General features: G+C 40.5%; 3 protein-coding genes across 3 annotated transcripts; 2 read left to right on the top strand and 1 right to left on the bottom strand.

The window, feature by feature from the left end:
* Nucleotides 1-55: 55 nt before the first annotated feature.
* On the top strand, nt 56-3,167 carry birc5a (baculoviral IAP repeat containing 5a). The gene is made up of 4 exons (XM_084938072.1): nt 56-496; nt 1,913-2,022; nt 2,555-2,672; nt 2,851-3,167. The coding sequence occupies exons 1-4, from the start codon at nt 389-391 to the stop codon at nt 2,941-2,943; spliced, it is 429 nt and encodes a 142-aa protein (XP_084794198.1). The 5' UTR covers nt 56-388; the 3' UTR covers nt 2,944-3,167.
* A 236-nt stretch (nt 3,168-3,403) lies between these two features.
* On the top strand, nt 3,404-12,029 carry tmem235b (transmembrane protein 235b). The gene is made up of 4 exons (XM_084938075.1): nt 3,404-3,896; nt 3,987-4,067; nt 4,168-4,305; nt 11,092-12,029. The coding sequence occupies exons 1-4, from the start codon at nt 3,719-3,721 to the stop codon at nt 11,319-11,321; spliced, it is 627 nt and encodes a 208-aa protein (XP_084794201.1). The 5' UTR covers nt 3,404-3,718; the 3' UTR covers nt 11,322-12,029.
* A 2,457-nt stretch (nt 12,030-14,486) lies between these two features.
* On the bottom strand, nt 14,487-23,572 carry LOC146381896 (uncharacterized protein C16orf52 homolog B-like). Its single transcript, XM_084938076.1, has 3 exons — nt 22,842-23,572; nt 17,033-17,245; nt 14,487-15,772 (listed from the first exon to the last, which is right to left on the bottom strand). Exons 1-3 carry the CDS (start codon nt 22,945-22,947, stop codon nt 15,588-15,590), a joined length of 504 nt encoding a protein of 167 aa, XP_084794202.1. The 5' UTR covers nt 22,948-23,572; the 3' UTR covers nt 14,487-15,587.
* Between the last annotated feature and the right edge of the window lie 48 nt (nt 23,573-23,620).

Genomic DNA, 23,620 nt, shown 5'->3' on the forward strand with positions numbered 1-23,620 from the left:
GCGTTGTGCTTTCGACCAATAAACGTAATGAACTACATTGCCCATGACCACAAAGCGGAAGTGGGACGCAAGTATAACGGATGCTTGAACTTAAGGTTGACTCATGCTCACGTAGAAGGTAGAGAGTAATGAATGAGAGCAAGGTTTTGTTTTGTTTTTTAAATAAAGTTGAGTCAAATTTTAAACGTAGTTTGAGCGCATTTGTCTAATAAATTTCCTTATTTTTTCTCTCGGTCAAGAACACATGATGGCGCTCTTGTGCTCATACGATTAACTAATATACACACGAAGAAGATGGGCGACCAATCAAAACAGCCGAATTGAAGTGTCGTCGAAATTTGAAAAGGCTCTGTAGTTTAGCTCACGGGTTCATGCGACAGTGGCTACAATGGATCCATACAACGAGGAAAACATCAAAATGTATTTTTTTGAGAATAGGTTAAAAACTTATGAGGGGTGGCCATTCGACGAAGACTGCAAGTGCACGCCAGAAAACGTGAGTTAACGTTTAAACTGAGGTTGGAAACGGTGAGCGACGCCTTACTGTTGACATGCTAACAGTACAACAGCAGCTGGCGTGAAAGCAAAAAGAAAAGCAGCTCAGATGAAATACATTCTAGCTAAACTCTGGTTTAGCTATAGATTTAAATGTAATACAAATCTTCTGACTCCCCATCTGTATGCCTAAATACACACTTATTTTGGCTCCTAGTCCCTAAACCTAAATGTACTCAATTTACGACAAATTCTCACATTTAACGCGCTGAAACCGACACATTAACTGCAAGGATCTATTGTTTTCCTTGTTGATTCATCCGAGTTATTTGTTTTCAATTAAAACTGCTTAAATATGAATAGTAATGGACGTATACTGTCAATTTATTAGGTACAAGTTGCTACTATCGCGTTGGGCCCCCTTTTGCCTTCAAAGCTGTTTTAACTCTTCGTGGTACAGATTCAACCAAGTGCTGGAAACATTCAGAGATTTTGGTTCCTATTGACATGATAGCATATTTGTAGACTTCACATCCATGATGCATCCACCACATCCCAAAATCTCTCCACTGGATTGAGATCTGGTGACTGTGGAGGCCATTTGAGTACAGTGAACTCGCTGTCAAGATCAAAAAAACAGTTTTACGCAATTCAAGCCTTGTGACATGGTGGGTTAGCCTTTTGGATGTAGCCATCAGTGGTTCTAAAGCGCTGGACATTGACAGGAACAATAATCAGTTGCCTGTGGTGTTGCCTAAATGACGCTCAGTGGGTAGTAAAGGGCCCGAAGTCAGCCAGGAAGATATCCCACATACCTGAACTGTTGACAGGAGGCAGAAGGCTTCTATGTTGTTTATGCCAAATTCTGACACTGAGATCTGAATGCCACAACAGATACTGAGACTTTATAGCAGAGATTTTAATGAGCCTCTGCGAACTGCAACTCAGTTTCATGTTCTTAGCTGACAGGAGAGGCACCCAGTGTGGTCTTCTGCTGCTGGAGCCCATCTGCTTCAAGGTTCAATGTGTTGTGTGTTCAGAGATGCGCCTCTGCATCCTGCATTTGTAATGAGTGGTTATTTGAGTTAATGCTGTTGTCAGTAGTTGTTGTTGTCATTATTATTTGTAGTAGTAGTGTTATGACAAAACAAATAGCTTCAAAAAAACAAAATAATTCAAAAGGGCTAAAAAAAATACAAAACCTAAATACAGTACGGTCTCAAAAGATTAATATAATGGAGTATGGAGCTCAATAACTTAAAGTCTAGATCACATACAATAAAGAAAAAATAAAGTGAGTAATAAATATATTAAATGACTCATTGTAATTAAATAAACCCGAGTGGTACGTGTGAAAAGCTGTATATGAAGATTTTTTTATTTTCGTGCAACATGACATTTTCATTTATTCCTGCAGATGGCCAAAGCCGGCTTCATTCACACACCTTCAGAGAACAGCCCAGACATCGCCATGTGTTTCTTTTGCCTGAAAGAGCTGGAGGGCTGGGAGCCAGAGGATGACCCAGAGTAAGAGCACACATCACATTACTGGGCTCAGAAATAAAAAATAAACTGCCCAATAGTTGTTAATTTCTTCCATAAATTTAAGCCGTTCTTGTTTTTACAAGTCGTTAATAATGTCTCCAGCATGTCTTCAGTATTATTAAGCAAACTTCAAACATGTTGCCAAATTGGTGTCAAAGTTATTGCCAAGTTATTTTTGCTAACATTTTATGACAGCTCAGAACCATCTGTGCTCACCCTGGGTTATTTCCCCCTTTTTGGCTCACCCGTAATAAAAACACACTTGTGTCAGCGATCCGGTGAGGCTTAGTGATTTATTATTTTTTTGTTTTGTTTTGTTTTTCTTCTCCAGTAACAGCTGTTGACTCCTATAAGCCTTTCCTTTAATGTGCGAGAGTTTGCCTGTGACCCCTGGTCCCCCATTTTGACTCTTATTGTCATAATTAACAAGACTTGTGTTTCAGTGTCATTATTTAGGAGTCTTTGTGACTACATGCCCACAGCTCTTTACTTTCCCATCTCTTGTTTTTGCCAGAAAGGAGCACAAGTCTCATTCGCCATCCTGCCACTTCATTGCCCTGAAGAAAAAAGTGGAAGAGCTGACTGTGGAGGAATTCTACAGATTGCAGAAAGAGAGGCACAAGTTCATCAATGTACGTTCTTTATAGGAAGTCATGAATCTGTTGTCTTGTATAATAACAATTTATTAAATAGTTTTTTGGGATATGTCTGACGAGCGAACACTTTGCCGACTAGAATAATGTCTGCTAATTATTTCCATGACAACAAGGCCTTAATTACTGATCTGCAGTTGATCTCCTTTGCTCACAGAACAAATCTTGTAATGAGGCCATCACCAAGTTTGAAGAGGCAGCCAAACTGAGGCGAGCAGACATCATCAAGACAGCCATGGGAGAAGAGTGACACAGCGACAGATTCAGATGAATGACATGAGCTCTGTTTGTGTGTCTGAGAAAGATGGAGAGAATAATTGTAGCTGTCAGAATGATTGACTTGTTCCTCACCAAACTCATTTTCATGTTTCCTTTGTGTGCCTTCATGTCATCTTTTTTTCACATATGTGTGTTTATCTTTTAACACTTTCTGTTTTTATGTAATCTGATATCCAATAAATATTTGATTCTGTGACATAATTATTTATGGTGTCTTTAATATAAATGTAGTCAGTTAGAGCAACATGAATCCTCCTCAAAAGGTCTGGCTTTATTTATAATGTATTTAGATTTGATTATATTTATATAAGCCTTTGCATCTCTAGCTTTCTCCATACCACAGCTTGAAATTGAGGTTAAAGTATTTTACTCAAACACAAATGAGTGCAGCCTCTTAACTCTCCGCTATTTGCCCCCTCCGTGTTTTGCGTAAACGTGTGCGTTTCAGTGTGAATCCGAGTCCCTCCCAGACAGGAGCTGCTGCTGCTGCTGCTCAGGCAGGTTCTTATCTCTTTGTTAGTGTGTGATCATTCATTAATTGAAAACGGAAATTAACATCGATTCCCCTTAACAATTTGATTAGCCGATTGGAAAGATTTTGGGGAGGGATATTTTTTTCTGATTACTTAGCCGGCGGTGATGAGTGCGTAAAAGCACTCCAAAGCACACTCGACAGCAGAAGACCTCCGTTACGCATGAGCTGAAGCCACCGAGTTTCACGCGTCTCAAACCTTAACCTGTCCAAGATGAAGGTATCTTTTGGCGCTTTCGTTATCGCAGCTGGCATCTGCGGGATGCTAAGCTTTGCCTTTTTGGCCACTTCCCTCGGCACCGATTATTGGTACATTATAGAAATGAATCCCATGAATGTCAGCGACTTTGAGAACATGAGCTCCCACTCGGGACTGTGGAGCATCAACGAAGGTAGGCTGCCACTTTTCTTAACTTTTGCTTCTAAATGCTGAGATCTAAACCCTCAACCAACATCACCGTGTTGTTAAATGTGATATTCAGGTGGGAAGATGCACACGGGCTCTATCGACTCGTTCACAGTTGACTACTCCGGGGTCTCCGATACCGAGCTGCGCATGCTGAGTGAGTCCAGAAACACCACCAGCTTTTCTGCTAATGAACTTTCACTGTCAAGGCAGCTATAACTCCGCTGATGCTCCATAATCCATCTGTTTCTACCCAGACATGCACAGTGCAATTGTGGTGATGCTTCCCCTCAGCCTGGTTCTGTTGCTCTTTGGAGGCATCTGTGGATTGGTCAGCTCCCTGGCTCGTAGCCCGATCCTCCTCACCGGCACGGCGTCGTACTTCTTCATCTGCAGTAAGTTCGGGTTCACTTTATTTACTCGGATCTATTTAACCTTAGACCCACTGCAGGGGCGAAGGTCGGTCCAGATGTCCAGCTCTGAGTATTGAATACGCGTGAGGTCAGCCGCTTTGTGAGGGCACTGCGGTGTGTGAAAACGGAAAACACTTAGTTGCTAAGGGTTTTAGTGCATCCATTTACCCCCCATTCAATTCTGATCCATTAAAACACAATTGCCACAGGCCAGTGTGGCCAGAGAGCTTGAAAATGGAGCCCTCTATCCGAAAGAGACTGCGCAATCAATCACCCAAAACGTGTCCGTCTAACACTTTGTACTTTTTATACAGTCTGTAATTTCACATCGTGTTTATTGGGCATCATGAGACCTGCACATGAGTCAGTTAGACCACAGAAGTATTACAAATACAGGTCATGATTCATATGTGGCACACGTAAATGGACTACAAGCAGATATGGGTTTTAAGAAATCTATACTTTCAATGAGAATTTTATATTGCAGTTGTCATTATTTTCATAAACACTGTGTTATGTAAATTCGGACTATAGAAATTCTTTCATTCATACATGAAATGCATCGCATTTGGAATTAAGTAAAAACTACATGTAATATGTTGACGATGATACTGCTCTCCCAAAAAAATTATCTTTAAGCAAAACTTCACTCCAGAAATGTAAGCTGTCTTAATAACGACACAGCATTACTTAGGGAATTGTTTTGATTGACTTGTGATTATTAACTCTGCAACATTTATTAATAATTAACTTCTGACAGGAGGGGAAAATATGAATTAGTGTGCTGTTATTAAGGAATCGCAGTGGTTTTGTAACAGCGTGTCTGTGTATCTGTATACAACCATGGCCATTTCATTAGGCACAAATTGCTAGTACTGCGTTGCACCTCATTATGTCTTCAGAGCACAGATTCAACAATGTGCTGGAAACATTTCTCTGAGATATTTGGTCCATATTAACATGACAGCATCACAAAGTTGCTGCAGATTTGTTGGCTGCACTTCCATGATGAGACTCTCCTGTTCCACCACATCCCAAAGGTGCTCTATTGGATTGAGATCTGCTGACTGTGGAGGCCATCTGAGTACAGTGAAGTCACTGTCATGTTTGAGAAAACAGTTTGAGATAATTTGAGCTTTGTGACATGATGCTTTATCCTGCTGGAAGCAGCCATCAGAAGATAGGTACACTGTGATCATGCCAAAAACAAAAAATGATCCAGACAACATTGCACCAACAGCAGCAGCCTGAACCACTGATACAGTCTCTGTAAACCTTGGAGATGGTTGTGAATGAAAATCCCAGCAGATCAGCAGTTTTCTGAACCAGCTGCTCTGGCAACAACAACTATGCCACATTCAAAGTGACTTAAATCACCTTTTTTCTTCTTTCTGATGCTCAGCTTGAACTTCAGCAGGTCGTCTTGACCATGTCTCCATGCAGTGTGCATCAGGTTGCTGTTACATGACCAGATAATTAGGTCTTCTCTGCTTACTGTGGGTCTTTTGCATCCTCTTCATCGGCCCCTCAATCAACCGACTCCTCCGCTAACAAGCATTTGAAGAGGCTTACCTAACAAAATGGCCAATGACTGTATGAATTACACAGATTAAAGGTCAGGCTGCCTCTTTTAGCACACATCTTTCGATTTTGCTCCCCTAAACTACTGTTCCTGCTTCAAATTCAGCACATCTTAAATTTTAAAGCTTTATAATTCAACTTCAGTGGGTTTGCTGAAATTGATATGTTCTCATTAATCAGTGAGAACCGTTTGCCTCAAAAAGATGGCTGGAGTAAACCGGCATGTGTTAAGACACCCCAGTTGTGAAAGAGACAAACAAGACGAAGATAATATTCCAAATGTTTCAGGCGCCATGTAAAATGTTGAACCTGGTTATCTGATCCAAATTCAGAACATGATCTGAGTAAGAATAACTTAGTTAGAGCTGAATTACTCATTTGACTTTTGAATTAAACAGTTACAGACCAGAGAGCTGTTTCTTTTTGGTGTGTATTGAATCTGTGCCGGGCGATAACAGAAAAAACTGAAAAACTAAAAAACAGGAAACTGTAATAAAAGTGGCATTCAGGTCACAACTAAAACAGAAAGTGTTAAGATGTCATGTATCATGCACCTACAGTGATTATTAGTTTAGTAGCTCAAAAAAGCTGTAAATGTGAAATAGTTAGATTACTGTTAATGCCATTCTCTTAATCTAGCTATTTCCAGTAATTAAGTTATTCTTGTCTGCATAAACCTAGCGCCTGAGCTTCTGGATCTCTTGGGTGCTCTTCTGCCAACGCCTTATGACTTCCATAAATGGGACCTTGTGATAGACAAACACATATTTAAACAGACTCTTCATAGTCTCACTTTAACAAGCAGCACATGGTTAAGTGTGGAATAAAATAAAGTCTTGAATTAGATTGGAGTCATCTTGTGAACTTGTTGACTGTCGGACTTTTTAAAAGACCTCAGCCTCCAGCCTCGATTTTGCCGCTCTGCTCTGTCGTTGGGCGCTCTGCTGCTCTTAGTTGTAAGCATTTAATTAACTTTTAATGTCGGAGTATTTTTAGAGTTAGCCCATTAGTAAGCGTGCAGTGCATTTATGAACACGATTGTAACGTAGTGTGATGAGGAAGACAACAAGAGTTTTGCTATATTACAGGATGAAGTCTTTAATTGTTCATTTGCACAACACAACCAAAACATTAAAATTACCAACGGCTAATATTGGTTATCTCAGTGCAGTGTTCTCCTGAGAAGCCTCGGGCCTTGACATTCGTGCAGATGTTTACATTAACCGCCCACTTTAACATTGTTCCAGACTGAGCACACACACCCCCATGGCAACGGCGCTTCAGTGCTGGATACAAACTGTGTTTATGAGTAAATAACTATGAATGGCATTCTGTTGCTGTCTGATTTGCAGTGCCTGAATGTGACATTAAAACAAATGCTTCAGCAGCAGAAGAAGGGTTAAAAACAGAAACATTTCTGTAGTAAGTCTTGACCCACTCTTAATATTTTGCATCCAAGCATTCACACTTTCTTGTCATTTTTTTTTAAAAGTGGTCGTTCTTGAGGCTTTCTGAAGGCCTTTCAAAGTTTTTCTTTGGACATTGACAGCTTTTTTACTCATTTTCAGTCCAATCCTCGTAACTTAAAAATTTCAGAGGAATGTTTTTTATTTGTTAAGCCACATAACACTGATCTATGAATCATTCAAGCATAAAAACATACTTAACTGAGACAGTGTTGTGTCTACAAATAAACAACAATTTAACAAGGAACTTTTGTTCCAGTTTCTGTTAAATCTAGCTGAACCAATGAAAAATGGAGAAGGAAATGCAGTGATTCACAGAGAGATATTAGCTAAAAACTTGGCCTATCTCAGCGTGGTTTGCAGTGTGTCCTTAAAAAAATTCAAAAACTGGACAAGTGGAGGACAAAACAAGAAATGGCAGGTCTAAAAACTAAATAAACTGAAAATCATGTAATTAAAAAATGGGGGAAAATCCAGCAAAGACCTGACACAGGACCTGAGGTTTGTATCTGACCCTTGATGAAGCCTCATCAGAAATGAGCTCGATGTAAGGGTGGCTGTCAAGAAATCATTCTTAAGTTAGAAAAACAAGAAAAACGGTTGGGATGAATTTCAGCCATTGGTTAAAATCATCAATCTGTTTGGTGGAGGTCAGGATAGAGGTAAAACAGTGAGTGTCCATAGCCATCTGTAAAACATGATGGAGGGTCTGTCATGGTTTGGAGCTGCATTTCAGCTAGTCGTGTTCAGGATCTTTTTAAAACTGATGGAATTCTAAATGCAAAACTGTATCATCAGATCTTGATCCACCATCTGGAAAACATCTTAATCAGAAATGGGTTCATTTTTCAGCATGACAATAATCCCAAACACCCCAGCAAATGTCAATAGATAGTTTCCATGTGTTCATTCAATAAGTAGGCCTGAAACATTAATGAAACTTCTTAGTTCGGAAAGAGCTTTAAGGATCACTCCTAGAAGCCTTTCAAGGGGTAAAAAGCTGCTTAAGGGTTATGTTGAAGTGATCGTATCAAATATTGACTTTCATTTCAACTCATTAGAATTGTACCAACTCTGTTTTTGCTTTATTTACTGCATTTCTATATGTCTTTGCAGATGTTTCGATACATCTCTGCAACTATTTTACCATTTTTGTAGCAATCTCTAAAGAAATGAAAAGTCCCTCAAGACTTTAGTAGCTGTTTATTTTCAATAAATCCCCCGATTTGTAAGATGGCAAATAAAAGTGGTTATTTGAGCAGATACTAGTGTTATTACGTAGGCACTCTCATTTTTGCACGATCAGTTGGTGAATATTTGGTCTAATGTCTGTAAAAAAAAAAAATTCAAGACAGTCTATTAATCTGTTAAGATATCGAACAAAAGAAGCGAACCAACTTGACATTAAGATGTCTATACTAACTAAATCTAATCTAAACTTCAGTGACACTCACGTCCTGTTACAGGATATAATGAAAAGCGATAGTTTTTACACTGAATAAAATATATCTTTGATTTGATTTCTTTATCTCTATTTTTTTATTTATTCTTTTAGCTGTCTGCTCAATCATTAAAACTGATTACACACCTGATGAAAAATTATTCCATTACTTGACTTCCTTATCTCTATTATGGCAAAAGTTGTCTTTCCTGTATGCGCTGCAGTTCAATCATTTCCTGTCTCTCTATTTGTTTCTTGGCAAAGTGCATAAAAATGAGGCGTCAGATGCAGTTTCCTCATCATATTCCTAGTTTGTTGCACCTTGGGGTGTAATTGTAATAAAATCTTTATTAGTCCCGCCCTGGGTAGCTTCATTTGCATCCCCTTAAAACCAGTAGCAAGCTGTCAGAATTAAAAGGGTTTCCAATAGCAACACTGTGGAACAGTGTATGTGTGTGTGGGTGTGTGTGTGTCTCAGTCTAGTCTCTGATGAGTAGAATAACAGACAATCCATGCGTCAGTGCTGTTCCTGTGTCTCATAATATGAGATTCTGGGCAGCTTCATGAGTTACCGTTCTCAGCTCTCAGCACAGAGCTCTGACTAGAACACATTTCCGCTTCAGAATTGCTGGAGTACGATGCCAGCTTGTGCAGGTGTTTGCTTCTAAAATGCTATCCTCCTCAACAGGGTATATAATTTATTGCCACCTCTAAACCTGGAACTAAACTAATAGCAGATCCAAATAAGGATTTCCTTTATCTATCTCGCCCAGAACCCTGATACGGGATGCAGGTTTGGTGAAAACTCTGAGTTTGTTAAACTTGAGATCGAGGAAAATGCAAAGCTTTCAGTTCCATAAAGGAAGCCAACTTAAATCCCAGGTTATCTATTGAGCTAAAAGTCTGGGTTTAATCTGTCTCCTCTCCTCCTGCTACGTCTGAACTTTCTGTTTTCCTAATTCATACAGTCGATATCAAAGCACCTATTTTCTTTGCAGAGACTGAGCTCTTTACAAGCACTGAAATGTCAGTTAGATGTTAACATAACTTTTATAATAAGGGAAGAGAAATTGGGAATTTATTATCAGCTCAGAATAAAACTCGTAAAACTAATCAGTATGACGATTTAGACAAAAAGGCCTCTCAGTAATATCCATCCATCCATCCATTCGCTTCTGCTTATCCTTTCAGGGTCGTGGGGGGCGCTGGAGCCTATCCCAGCTGTCATAGGGCGAGAGGCGGGATACACCCTGGACAGGTCGCCAGTCTGTCGCAGGGCCAACACACAGGGACAGACAACCATTCGCACTCACATTCATTCACACATTCACACCTAGTGACAATTTGGATTATCCAATTAACCTATCCCCACAAGCTGCATGTCTTTGGACGGTGGGAGGAAGCCGGAGTACCCGGAGGGAACCCACGCAAACACGGAGAGAACATGCAAACTCCACACAGAAAGACCCCGGCCTGATGGTGGAATTGCTTCTAAGAAGCAAAAAATGGTTTTGAGCAATCTTTTTCAAAACCACTTGAATGTAATTTGTTCCCATTACTTTAGTCAATCTACAAAAAAATGCCAACGATAACACTCTCTGACAGACAGGTGATTCTGAAAGAGCTATTAGCCAAAACTTCAGCATGTCTGAGAACGGTGTGTAGTGTTTCCAAAAATCTTGGGAAAATTGGACAAGTGGGGGACAAAAGAAGTAGTGTTAGGACTAAAAAACTATTTTCAGCTGATTCAATTTTCAATTCAATGCAGTTTTATTTATATATATACAAATCACAACAACAGTTACCTCAAAGTATTTTATACTGTAATGTAAAGACCCTAAAATAATACAGAGAAAATACCAACAATCAGACCCTCTGTGAGCAAGCACATGGCAATAGTGGGAAGAAAAAACTCCCTTTAAACAGGAAGAAACTTTCAACAGAACCAGGCTCAGGGAGGAGCAGCCAACTGCCACGACCAGTTGGGGGTGAGGGAAGGAAGACGGGACAAAATACACTCTGTGAAAGAGAGTCAGAAATTAATAATAACTATAATGAATAAATGCAGAGTGGTGTAAAGCCACATATTGTGAAAAGAGGTGAGTGAAGAAACACTTACTGCAGCATGGGAAGCCCCCAGCAGCCAAAACAAAGGGAGGATTCAGAGTTCCCTGATCCAGCTCTAACTATATACTTTAAATATACCAGTTTTGACTTCTTTGAATCTGAAGACCCTGAACTTACTTGCCTCTTCCTGTGTGTATATGTGTGAATCTCCAGGTCTGCTGACTATGTGCGGCGCCAGTCTCTACATCATTTACTCGAACCAGGCACTGGCTGAGACTGAGAGGCTGGTGGGTCAGGAGGGTCTGGCCTACATTCACACGTCTTTCGGCTGGTCCTTCGGTCTAGCCTGGCTCTCCTACGGCCTGGAGCTCCTCACTGGAGTACTGTTGCTTACAGCTGCACAAATGGCCAAGCTCCAGCACACCAGTCCCATCATGGCCTAACATAATCAGTGCAGTGGGCCTATGGTGTTCTAGATGAGAACTGAACTGTGTGTGAATACTAGAGAAAGGAAAGGATGACGATGCGGTGTGATTCTACCTTCACACAGACTCCAAAGGCTCTCATAAAAATTGATGTGGAGCGAACTGTTTCATGGATCTGTTTTCCTTGAGTTTGGGCAGTTCTGACTTTCTGACGATGAGGTCCAAGTAAGGAGGCGGATTTATACTGTCAATTACATTTGACCAATGACGCCCTCTTGTGGTGGGGGTTGAATTTGCACCTCATACACGGAGTGTATCTGTTGATCATACTGTTGTGCCAAACTAAACTGACAAGCTTTCAATTCACTATAATATAATGTTTCTTGAACTTATCTCATATGAGTCGCTTTGTTTTATATATATATATATATAGAGAGAGAGAGACTTTTGTCATGCAGATTAATTTGATGATTAATTTGATGAAAAGTGAAACAGTTTTTTTCAGTAAGTCTCATGTGTTGTTTAACACTGTTCTACATAAGTTACACGTTTTTGTATTAGTGTTCAGCGCGACTACAACACTGAGCCAACTTGCTGTCCCGTTTCTCATGTTCTTTTGGTATCTCTGTAACAAATTTTAAATCCAATGCAAAGTTTATTGCATAGTTAATCTCGTGTCAGTATGAAATTAACTACATGGAAAATAAATAGATACACTTAAACCAAGTTTTGCTGTTATAATAACAATTATTTTTTAGTAGTTTTTAACCCAAAAAATCAAAAAGGGGCCAGAGAAAGGTAACACAAGTATGTCAGTCCTTCTAATAAGTGTAAATGACTTACCGTATTCGACTACTCTGCAGTGGACTATTAATTATCATAATTTTGTACTTTAATTTTCCATTGTCATTAGAACACATCACATTTATGAAATTATGAACAAAAAATAATTAAATCTCTTTCCTTTTATTGTTAATTTTATTGCCAGCCAATAGAACAATTGTGAAGTGGTTCTGTGAAACAGAGAGGCTCAAAAACTACAGTCATGTGGAAAAGAAAGTACAGAAAGAAAGAAACAGTCATATGGACAATGAACAGGTACAACATTACCTCTTAAATTCAAATTAATACGGTAAGTAGCAGCCAGGCGCTGGTGCTCAAATCCACTTGATTAATTTATCATCAGTGTCAGCATCTCTATAAAAGCAGATGTTTTGGCAGTTTGCTGGTCTGGAGCATTTGAGTATTTGTTAAAACGATTCCACAATCTTCACAAGAATGAATGTCCCAGCAAAAGGGCATCAGACCATTCAATGCTTATAGAAAAAAAAAAAAAAAAGATATCTCAGACTCTACAGGCCTCGGTTAGCATGTCAAATGTTCACGTTTATAACAGCACAATTATAAAAAATATTGAACAAGTACTGATGTTTGTTTGTTTTTTAAAGGATTGGCAGAAGAACATAGCATCGCAATTTAGGTTTGCAGAGTTGCATGTGAACAAACTACAAGACTTCTGGAAGCATGTCCTTTGGACAAAGAAGACAAGGATGGATATTTGGTCACCACATATGGTGGAAACCAAACACACTATATCAGCCAAACACCTCATACTAACGATTAAGCCTGGTGAGCATTAGAGATGTGATCGTTTGGGCTTGTTTTTTTACCCACAAAAGCTGCACACCTCGCAGTATCAACACAATCACGAACTCCTCTGTATACTGAAGGATTCTAGACTTAAGTGTCTATTCAGGTCAAGATGAATCCATGCTTTTTATGCTGTTTACACCAAATTCTTATCTTGCAATCTGAGTGTCGCAGCAGAAACTGAGACTAAACAAACCAGGTTACTTTTTCCAGTCCTCCACTGTGCAATTTTTGTGAGCCTGTGTGAACTGTAGCCTCAATTTTCTGCTCATTTGCTTTGAGGTTCGACATGGTTATTGTCTCAAAGTGATGCTGAAAAACTAGATGATGCATTTGTTACTTTAAGGCTTGACTATTGTAAGTCATTATTATCTAGTTACTCTAAAAGCTCCCTGAAAAGTCTTCATTTCATCCAGAACACTCCTGCAAGAAGACTAACTGGAACTCGAAAGGTGCGTGTTTCCATGTTACCATGGTAAGCCTCTCTGTTTCTGGTTCCCTGTCAAATTCAGATTTTTAAAAATCTTTCTCCAAACATACAAAATCTTTATTGATTAGATGTTAAATACCTCATAGTACCTTATTATCTGAACAGAGCACTTTGCTCTCACACTGCAGGCTTAGTTGTAGTCCCAAGGATATTTAGAAGTAGAAAGGGACCCTCTTCCATGAAACCAGCTCCCAGTTTGGATTTGGGATACAAACACTTTCTATTTTTAAGATTAGACCTACAACTTTTTTTTTTTTGATGATGTTGATTGTTAGGCCTGGATCAGGTGAACCTGAATCCTCTGTTAGTTATGCAGCAATAGGACTTGGCTGCTGAGGGGTGCTCAGCGTAATGCACTTAGCATTATTTCTTCACTCACCTTTTTTTACTTTGTGTCTTTTTACACCACTTTGTATTTAATCATGAGCAATTACTGAACTCTGGCTGTCTTCTATATCTTGCCTTCAGTCATCACCCCCAACCGGTCACGGCAGATCGCTGCCCCTCCCTGAGCTTGGTTCCCCCGGAGGTTTCTTCCTGCCAAGGAGTTTTACCTTCCCACTGTCACTGAGTTGCTCAAAGGGAGTCCTGTGATTGTTGGGGGCTCTCTATAATATTTTAGGGTCTTTATCTTACAATAAATATACATTGAGGGGACTATTACTGTGAATTAGCAGCATATGAATAGAACAGAACTGAATTGAGCTGTTTTTCATATCTTGACTGTAATGAGTGGTTATTTGTGAGTTAGTGTTCACCATCTTGAAGCAGTCTGCCCGAACGACACCTATATGTCCAAGTGCACAGAATTGCTCCCACATGATTGGCTAGATTAATCAGCTGTTTAATGAGAGTGTACCTAACAAAGTGTTGAGTGTAGATATTTAGTATGGTAATGGTTGACATTGAGGACAATTGTATAAACACACACTACAACTTCAAGTGTGACCTTGATTGCTCTTACTGCAGACACTGTGTGTGTGGTTCAAACATCATAGATGCACACAGCATTATTTTGAGAAAAAGCATGAAAAAAAAAGGGAATGGGTATTCCCTTGTCATAATTTTAATGAGATGACACCTTCCATGCACAATTACAAACATCAGTGATTTGGAAAAAAAAAAATGGCACAGACACACACACAGGCATCAGCATTACAGATGAATAAAACAAGTCAATGACTATCATTCTTTGCACTGTTTAATCCATAAAATATTCTTTAAAAAAAGGTGAAAAATCAGTTTACTACATCAATAAGATTAGTAAAACTAACAGAGAACCACAGCATGCTTGACCTTTTCCTCACTGATTATTCACAATGTTAACAGCTTAAAACTCTGACATCTTTAACAGCTCCTCTTCCTTCAGTGCGGACACATTTCACAGACTCAAGCATTACAAACTTTGGGCAGCTGTTGCTAATAGCCCATTTTACATTCCACTCAGAAATAGCATTTTTATGACTTCTTGTATCATGAACTTTATATTTATTCCATTGCAGTAAACCATCCTCAAGGCAATATGATCCACTTGACATAGCACTGGCAGAGAAGCTGGCCTTTTAAAACATACACTTCCAAATCTATCATATAAATAAAAGTAATGCAGCTTATATTATTTTGTAGCAGTGCTTGGGGAAAGAACAGACATCATACAGAGGTTGACTGGCCAATATCAGGGCCTCAGACTGCTATCAGGCCTAACATGTCGAAATAACATCAGTGTGCAAATCGTCCCTGATGGTTCAGATGAGAAGAACAACAGCTCTCCGTCGCCTGTCGTGAATTTTTAGGATGACAGCTCAGACGTTCACAATGCCCCCTTAAATTCCTCGAAAGCTCACATGTGACTTTTGCCATTTTATAATCTGTTTTCTGTTCACTCTCCTGCTTCTTGTTCAGGAAGGAAAACAAGGAGGGCCGTTTCAGAGCTCCCTGCACCTGCTCGGCCTCTGAACAAACACATGCACAGATGGACTGCAGCGGTTTTGGCTCCGGTTGCGACAATTCGTCGGCAAGGGAAAGACAAGTACTTCTCAGCTTTCAGCGACGCTTTCAGCTCTGCCGCAGGAGAGTTCGCTCTAACGACGTTGGCTTCCAGTGGTAGCGTTTTTTTATGCGTTTAAAAAGAGAACGTGAGTTTGTCAGCCGGGCAGGCACACCTTCCCGGCAAACAGCAGTCCCACTATGGTGAAGAATATGGACAGAATGAAGAGTACGTAGGAGGAGCCTACCACTGTGTTGTTGGGCAGCTTATATGGCTGTCCCCCAACCTCGTTGATGTAGAATCCAATTGGGAAAATGAACGCAGCCATACAGAACAGGATCACTGCAATGAGAAAATACAAGGATAGAGAAGCATCAGCACCAATGATTCTGCTGCAGAACTAATCGCTCAGTCATACCAGAGTAAAAACAGGACAGCAGCCCCGAAAATATTTTTGCAAGTGACCAAGTTGCATTGACCGCTGATTGCACAACGTTTGAGTGTCCAACAACCCCAATGTTTGCAAAAAATTGCCGAAAAGCAACATTGCTGAAAGCCTGTGTTGCAGGATGGTTAAATCCCCATCGTGCAACAGTTACGTCACTAATTGTGGAGAAATTCCTGGAGTTTCAAATCTGTGGGTGCTGGCTGGAATGTAAGTAGTTAAGGTGAATTTATAAGTATGCAACAATTTCCACAGTTGATTATGATCATAAACTGACTGCATGTAAAATCCAACTTGACCCAAATTGACAGCATACAAACTCCATTTTACTGCAGTTTTGATTCACCAAAGCCGCTTTGAAGACAGTTGCAGCCTACACAGTGGGCCGTTCTGGCTGTTGAGATGGTGGAGTCAGTGATGGAGTTAATCTTGGGGTCTCAAGTGTCACTTAGGAGGTAGAGTGCATCGCCTACTAACCAGAAGGTCAGTGGTTCGATTCCTGGCTCCTCCAGAATGCATTTTAAAGCATCCTTGGCCAAACTGCTGATCAGATTGCCCCTGATATCGGAGTGTGAGTGTGTGAATGTTAGATTAAAAGCATTAGACGTAAAAAATGCACTTGTATGAACGTGTGAATGCTCTGAGTGCTGTAATAGTGTAGAAAAGCACTATATAGCAGTTACCAAAACACTGACCAGCTGTTATTAACCTGAATGTTTTTCTTTTAAACATTTAAAGTAATATGACACTCTCTGCACACTAATTATGTCTCTTTTCTACGAAAATAAAAACTAGCAGCTATTAAACAGAGCTCCTTATATATATTTTTATGTTTTCATGATTAGCAGAGCTTTCCCACAGTGAAAATAATTCTGATGCTAAGGTAGCTGAAGTTTATTTCACAGTTTTTTTCTGAATTTATTATATAATTTTGGTTTGGTACTCCACATCCATTAGCACACAGCTGCACTGCAAATCTCAGCAAGTTCAAGTTTAGCTGGAGCACCTAAGCCAGTCATTTGCAGAAAGAGAAAAAGTCCTTTTACAATCCCCGCTGTGAGTAACCACATCCCAGAGCCACGCTTGCAGGTGAAACTGAAAAAGATTATTTGAGCGCATTTTTTGATTGAGTGCAAATTGTGGCAGTGGATACGTACTCCCCGTGAAGGCGATCCATCGGGCATATCTGCTGGCCTCTCGGTGCCAGTGTGACATCACAACAAGACCGCAGGTGACTGTAAGGGAGATGATGCCCAGGATGATGAAGAGCAGCACGGTGATCCATTCTCCCGGCAGCCGTGGGGGGGTGCAGGTCCGATCTCGGCCATGGATGGTCTGGCACTGCCGGACGAGACCCAAAGTCAAAGAGCCTGGGGAGAGGAAGGAAGGTAGGTGAGGAAGAGAAAAATGAGGTTTGTGATGTTGCATCCATCAACAAAGCAGAAAAATCAGCAAAACTACAGAGAAAACCACGCTGAGACAAACAATAAGCAAACATCTCTATAGAACATGGTATTGATTATTTCAAGTGAATCAAGGTGAATATCGATTCAGGTTTTCATCAAAGCAATGCTGGTTCTGTACATTTTCACCAAAGAATGACGAGTAAAGGTACTCCAAAAAAAACCCTTTTGAAATACAGGATAAATCTTGTCATTGGCACAGTATGAATCATAAGATCTCTTCTCTACTAATAGGAGATGTGAGACAGGTAAGAAAGCCTGCTGCAAAGGAAATGTGACAGAATGCATGAGAATGGATCGTTGGAGAGTTTCAGTCAGTATATCACTACACTGCTATTAGACTTCAGTGCTGCATACTGATCACAGTATTTTACTAACGACACTATTTACAGTTGTGCTGTCATAGACTTATTTACACTGATCCATCCACATAAAAGTCACGGAGTTCCACAGGGATCTGTTCTAGGACCACTACCAAAAATATTATCAGAGGGCAACATGGGATACCATCAGGGCCATTTCCACCACAGAAAAGATGGTGGTAGAAGTACAACTTCTAGGGCCAAAACTGAGTTATTTAAAACTTTGTGCTGGGGCAAATTCAGCATCTTTTTAATAAACCTTGACTCGTTTTATGTCTTGGTTCCCACTGAAATTAAAGGTCATTTAGACCCCAATACTTATCACTTTATATATGTTTCCATTGTGCAGATATATTCATCTATGAAAGATGAAAGAAATTAGTTAAACTAAAACTTTTACCTAGAAGCCTGGATGACCCACAGTTTTATACTTCTAGATGCAGACAATACTCACTTTATTGTACTTGGCCCTAAAAACCTCAAAAACACAAAAAGACTTCTCTGCTGTTGTTTGTGCTTATCCTCTGAAACTTCCAGGTCTGGTTTCTGCTAGCAAGACACGCCCAGTTTTCCCACAGCAGCTTTTGTTATTTCACTTAACAGACTTATGTATTTGTGTTTCTTTCCCCTTTGTAGCTGGAAAAATATAACATTGCTTTGTTTTTATGGACCAATCAGTAACATCGGAAAGAAATGACATCACAGCTGTGGGGTGGGTTATTTCTGTAACACAAACCATAGACTTTAAATAGACGATGAACTTTCAGGTTGAGAAAGTTAAGCCGATGGTGAAGGACCTTATTCCTGCACTATTTCTAATGACCAGAAGGGGGCAGCTTTCAAAGACTGTATGCTTACTTGATCTAAGACCTCAGTAAACACCGTCTTGAGGAGTTTATGATTTTTATCACTAGTTTCACAGTTTACTGAGTGCAACATTATGTTCATTTTTTACATTCTGTCCCACATTAGAGACAAAAAGTACGACAAAGCAGAGTATACCTTGCAGCGGGCAGCATGCAGTGGCCACACTTTCTCATTTAGATCAGATGGGTGAAGAAATGGAGGAGACATCTTTTATTTACAGTCTATGCCACAAACACACACAATCCGCATGTAGTTAGTGTGGCTAAATAGTCAGTATGTGACTGATAGACTCTTCCCTTTAAGCTTCACGTCTACTGTGAGTAGTGTTTAATGTTGTAGAAAGACACTGTGTTGACATGATGACTCTGCAGGAGTCTTTCTCCCCTCCCCACCACAGTCCACAGCGGCCCGAGGAACCTGCTGTTATGAAAAACTGGTTGATCGGTGGAACACCAGCAGCAGTATGATATCAAACAGGTCAGGAGTTCTGGCACAAAACGGCAAAGCATCATGCACAGAGAGAGCAACGGAAATGAAGAGATTAGTGGCGCGAGTCCTCTGATGGCCTCCTGTCTCCCAGAGGCCTGGTGGGTGCTGTGATATCAGGTAGGAGGGCTACTGTCTGCACTTGGAGCCCAACAGAGACTGCATCTGCTCAACTTTGCATCCACGCCAACAAGATAAGACTCCAAGCAAACCAGTGCGCGCACTGAGAGTGGAAAAAAAAAAGCTAAATAAAATCCTCCCACACTATCATTTGTTCACTCGCCTCGCTCTGTTTTCTTTCTTTCCCTGAGTTATCTTTAGAAGAGAAGCTGTATACATTTTTAGCATTTAGCAATGCAATCAAGGTTATTTCGACCCAATGAGTGTAGTATTAACACACTCAACGTGATTATAAGCAAACCGCGTAAAAAAGAGAGAAGGAAAAAACAGTGAAGCGCTGAAACATCTTTTAATTTGGCAGGGAATTAAATACAATAAACCGCATTTGAATAAACATCTGGTACTTACAGCAATCAAGCCGCTGTCAATTTAGATTTAACTGTTAAGTATTTGTAAATGCACATGTGGTTTTTATCCTCACTCCACCCACGAGACAAGTACAGCACAAAAAGCTGCTTCACATAAAAAGAATTGAATACTTTAGACCATGCATATTAACAAAGATCCTAATGTTGGGGTGATGATAGAACGGCCGGCTGAAGGAAACATCAGGCCTGAGTCAGATCCCCCCGCAGGCTGACCTAGACCCCATTTCCACAGGACATCCTGTTCTTACCACAGGGTGGAGGAAAGTGCAAATGGTGGATCCATTTCCCTGGAAACTGCCCTAATGATCCAAAAATCAAGTCTGCTGTGGCTACACATTCACACAATCATCCAAACTCTGAAAGCTTTTGCCCTGAGGGACAAACATCTGCTCATCCGAACAGACCGGGAACAGAAATGCAACATTCTGATTACAGCTTGTTTGGGTAACTAAACGCAATCAGCTGTCTACAGGAAACTGGAGAAAGAACTTCACAAGTAACCTTTCATTACCTAAAGGAAACGAAGCTAGATTTCCAGCAAGTATGCAGTCGATAACCTAACTAAGAAAATCAACACCTAAAAAGCGAATGGCTAACTGTGGAGGTCATATAAAAAGCACCTAAACTCAGGCACTTAACACCTGATGTGCCATTTGACCCTGTGGTGGCTGAGGATTTCTGTCTCGAGCACTTTTTGAATGTTTTGGCATCAATTGTGCTTGAAGTGTTCGGCGTATTCGCAAATGTTCAGTCATACATGTAGGCTACAGATGGGAATCACCAGACATCCCATGATACGAGATTATTCCGACTTTTACCATTCTGTGACATGCTTTGTCAATATCAGTTTTATCCAATAAGATACTTTTTTGCTGCAAAATAAGACTATCAAGCACATCAACACTGTCACTAAAACCTGCCACAGATGTTCTCATAAAACAGTCAATCTGCAATTAAATGGGGCCAAGTTGGCAATTACATGCAGTCCGTTTCTGATAATACAGCAATTAACTGCGATAAATCATCGAAAATCACATATCTGTTACTGTCTACATAGACAGAAATTCACATGTAACTATTACATTTGAGCTCAGCCTTCCTTTTCTGTTGGAATTAACCAAAATACAACCAGCTGACACCAGTTGAATCCTCTCGAGTTGCACTCATTGACATATTTGAAAACCTTTGACAATCCCTCTGAGAGTGATTGCACTAGTAATTTAATATACGGTGTCCCTGTATGGAAAATACTGATTACTTCAAACTGAATCACCTAAATGAGGATTAGAGTTTGTTTTTACACAATACGATATATATTTATCAGTTTGAGGAAGACGTGACTACACTGAGCACACACGGCTAAAATGAATTATGTCAGAACTGAGCATGTAGAACTTAATTGTCCGGGTGGAAAAAATTACTTTCCCAAGAGGTCCAATTAAAAGTCAAACATCCTCAGTCCCACACAGCACTTCCTGCCTTCAGGTAATTACCATCCAGCTAATTAGACAGGCACACAAGGCTTTTACTACAGTCATTTCACACTATTATTTACTTTGAGGAACGGGAGATAAGAGCTTCACAATGTGAGCTCTTTCTGAGCTTTAGTTCGCATTTTATAAAAGAAACATTTACCTGTTTCTCATTTAATCGTGCAAAAATAACCGCTTCTTATATCCTTAACGAGCAGCTGAAACCATTTATTTTTTAAAGAACAAATTCAATCCTGTAATGACCACTCAGTACGGCTGTTATATCCTTGTCTCTGCTCCTCTGTAGCATTTTGATGGAGCTGACAAGAGCCTCGTGCAGCTGTGCACACACAGTCGTTTGTGCCAGTTTTAGCCAATGTTTAGCTTTGGATGCTGCATCTGTGTATTGCTTTACTGCAATAAGCAGATAACCAGGAAGTCTGAAACTACATCTTCAGCTGTAGAGCGCGCTTACCAATAACCACTAATCGTCTAATTTTATACAAAGAAACAGCTGAGCAAACCAAACTCTTAAATTGTATAATCATTTAAAATATAAATGTTTGTCCTCCAGTGTACATTTAGTTACCTGTAACAACAAGTGTATGCATTTTTAATAGACTTTTTGCAAAAGTAGTAATCTATCATTTGGAAGGGTTTGGTGCCTTTGCTGCAAGCCTATCACAAACGCAGGCCAACTACACACTATCTGCTTTAAATTATCCTTATGTGTCAAAACCGTGGCAGGACTCTACTGTCAGCAAACTGAATGGACTGGACATAGTTTGTAAAACACATCTATCAGGACTACACCATAGTCCAAGTAACTCTGTAGACATCCACAGTGTGACGTTGGTGAAACACAGATCAAAGAAACTGTGTTTCCATAAACACCATGACCTCAGTAATTGTGAAACAGCAGATGACCAAAGTGACCAAAAGAGTGAGTAGGTCCTTATCAAATAGCGGTCACCATAGTGGAGCTTTAAGTTCCCCGGTAGAGCCAGAAGAACCTGGAGGAAGAACAGCCATCTCAGCAGTAGTCCATGAAACAAGTCTTAATGGCGGGGCAGCAAAAGGAAGACACTTGAGTTCCCCGTTGTTCTTTCTCACGTGCTGAATAGCGCAGGAGAAAGGCTACTTTTTGCATGTTCTGGAAATATTCTGATTTAGGTGAGGGTGCTGCCAGGGTAGAAGGTGAAGAAGTCAGGTCTGGTGATCTCATGCTATGAACTTATTGGACTATTTTCATCTTAATAATAGAAAACAGTCCAGAACCTGACCTTCCAAAGTTCAGGGATGCACTGCATGTGTGACAACAGCTGACAGCATGCCAAATGGTATTTAAAGGACTCTGAGAGCTGGAGGGAAAAAAAGATTCTCCAGCGTAAGAGACGAAAACTGCACCCATCATGCAAGGTTAAATCAGGTGATGCCCTCTACAGTAAAGCATGGTGGTTGTGGCATCAGGCCATGTGCTTCTCAAAGACTTTTATCCCTTGAAACAAACAGGAAAGCCTTGCATACCTAAATAGTGCAACAGTGTGTGCAGCTGGTTGTTATTGAGCAGCTTTTTTTTTTTTTAATAAGAAGACAGAATTAAGAGTGCAATCTTCCACAATTGTTCTGCTGTCTGCTTATTTTTCTACAGTGGGTAAACTTTTTCATCTCATGTGGTTGTTGGTAGATTTCCTTTTCCTGTGTCACCCCGACTTCCCCACATGCAAAGCACAAAAAACAAAACAGTGCTGGAGTGTCCGCAACCTACTGCCTGATTCTCCGATGTTGATCCAGTCCGGGTTGGCAACGCTGGCGATGGCGAAGATGTCCGCAGCTAGAAAGAGACATCCTGATATCACCGTGAGTTTATCCATGTCGGTGAACACAAAAGGAGGGACCGAGGGAGACGGGGCATCAAGAAGTGACCTAAACCCGCATGTCGTGTCCCATCACTGTGGAATTTGGCCTGTGCCTCTTCCACGCCCTCTCTTCACATTGTATTTAATTTCCGGTGGTTTGATGTCCATGCATGGGGTGATTTCTCTTTGTTGTTCCTCCTAAAGTGGACTGACTGACCCGACCTGCTGGCCCAGGAGGGGAGTATCGCTGCAGGGGGTCACGGGTCGCTCCACCGCATCTCGGTGATATTCGTGGGGAAAACACGAGTGGAGATTATATTTAAAGAACAAAATACTGTTTTATGCATGCACTGGACTTGGTGCCTGAGTTTGCATGAACAGTCCGATCTCTCTCCCCACATATGGAAGCTGTTTCCTACCTCGGGAAGACCACAGGCGGAAAACGCCGCCCATGCTCACATTAAAGCGGCTTTCCGGACCTTCACCCCCCACACTCGCACATCCAGCTTTCTTACTTCTCACTGAACGCCTTCTTTCCTCGCAAAATGACCCTGCTTTCTCAGAGGAAGACAAACTCAAATCTAGACAGCCTACCTCTACCCTCCCGTCTCCACGCCCGTCACTCTCGCGAGAAAATCCGTAAACTCTCGCAGCTTTTTTTTTTTTCCATCGTGCAGATTTATGGTGG

Source organism: Perissodus microlepis, chromosome 8 (assembly GCF_051167445.1).
Source record: "Perissodus microlepis isolate ML-2025 ecotype Zambia chromosome 8, ASM5116744v1, whole genome shotgun sequence".
In the NCBI taxonomy this organism is placed as follows: domain Eukaryota; kingdom Metazoa; phylum Chordata; class Actinopteri; order Cichliformes; family Cichlidae; genus Perissodus; species Perissodus microlepis.

Coding starts and splice junctions, on each gene's coding strand:
- birc5a (XM_084938072.1), top strand. CDS start 389: ATGGATCCATACAACGAGGAAAACATCAAAATGTATTTTTTTGAGAAT. Junction 497..1,912: donor GCAAGTGCACGCCAGAAAAC/GTGAGTTAACGT, acceptor TTATTCCTGCAG/ATGGCCAAAGCCGGCTTCAT. Junction 2,023..2,554: donor GAGCCAGAGGATGACCCAGA/GTAAGAGCACAC, acceptor TGTTTTTGCCAG/AAAGGAGCACAAGTCTCATT.
- tmem235b (XM_084938075.1), top strand. CDS start 3,719: ATGAAGGTATCTTTTGGCGCTTTCGTTATCGCAGCTGGCATCTGCGGG. Junction 3,897..3,986: donor ACTGTGGAGCATCAACGAAG/GTAGGCTGCCAC, acceptor TGTGATATTCAG/GTGGGAAGATGCACACGGGC. Junction 4,306..11,091: donor GTCGTACTTCTTCATCTGCA/GTAAGTTCGGGT, acceptor GTGAATCTCCAG/GTCTGCTGACTATGTGCGGC.
- LOC146381896 (XM_084938076.1), bottom strand. CDS start 22,947: ATGGATAAACTCACGGTGATATCAGGATGTCTCTTTCTAGCTGCGGAC. Junction 17,246..22,841: donor CAACATCGGAGAATCAGGCA/GTAGGTTGCGGA, acceptor TCCTCTCCCCAG/GCTCTTTGACTTTGGGTCTC. Junction 15,773..17,032: donor ATGGATCGCCTTCACGGGGA/GTACGTATCCAC, acceptor TTCTCATTGCAG/TGATCCTGTTCTGTATGGCT.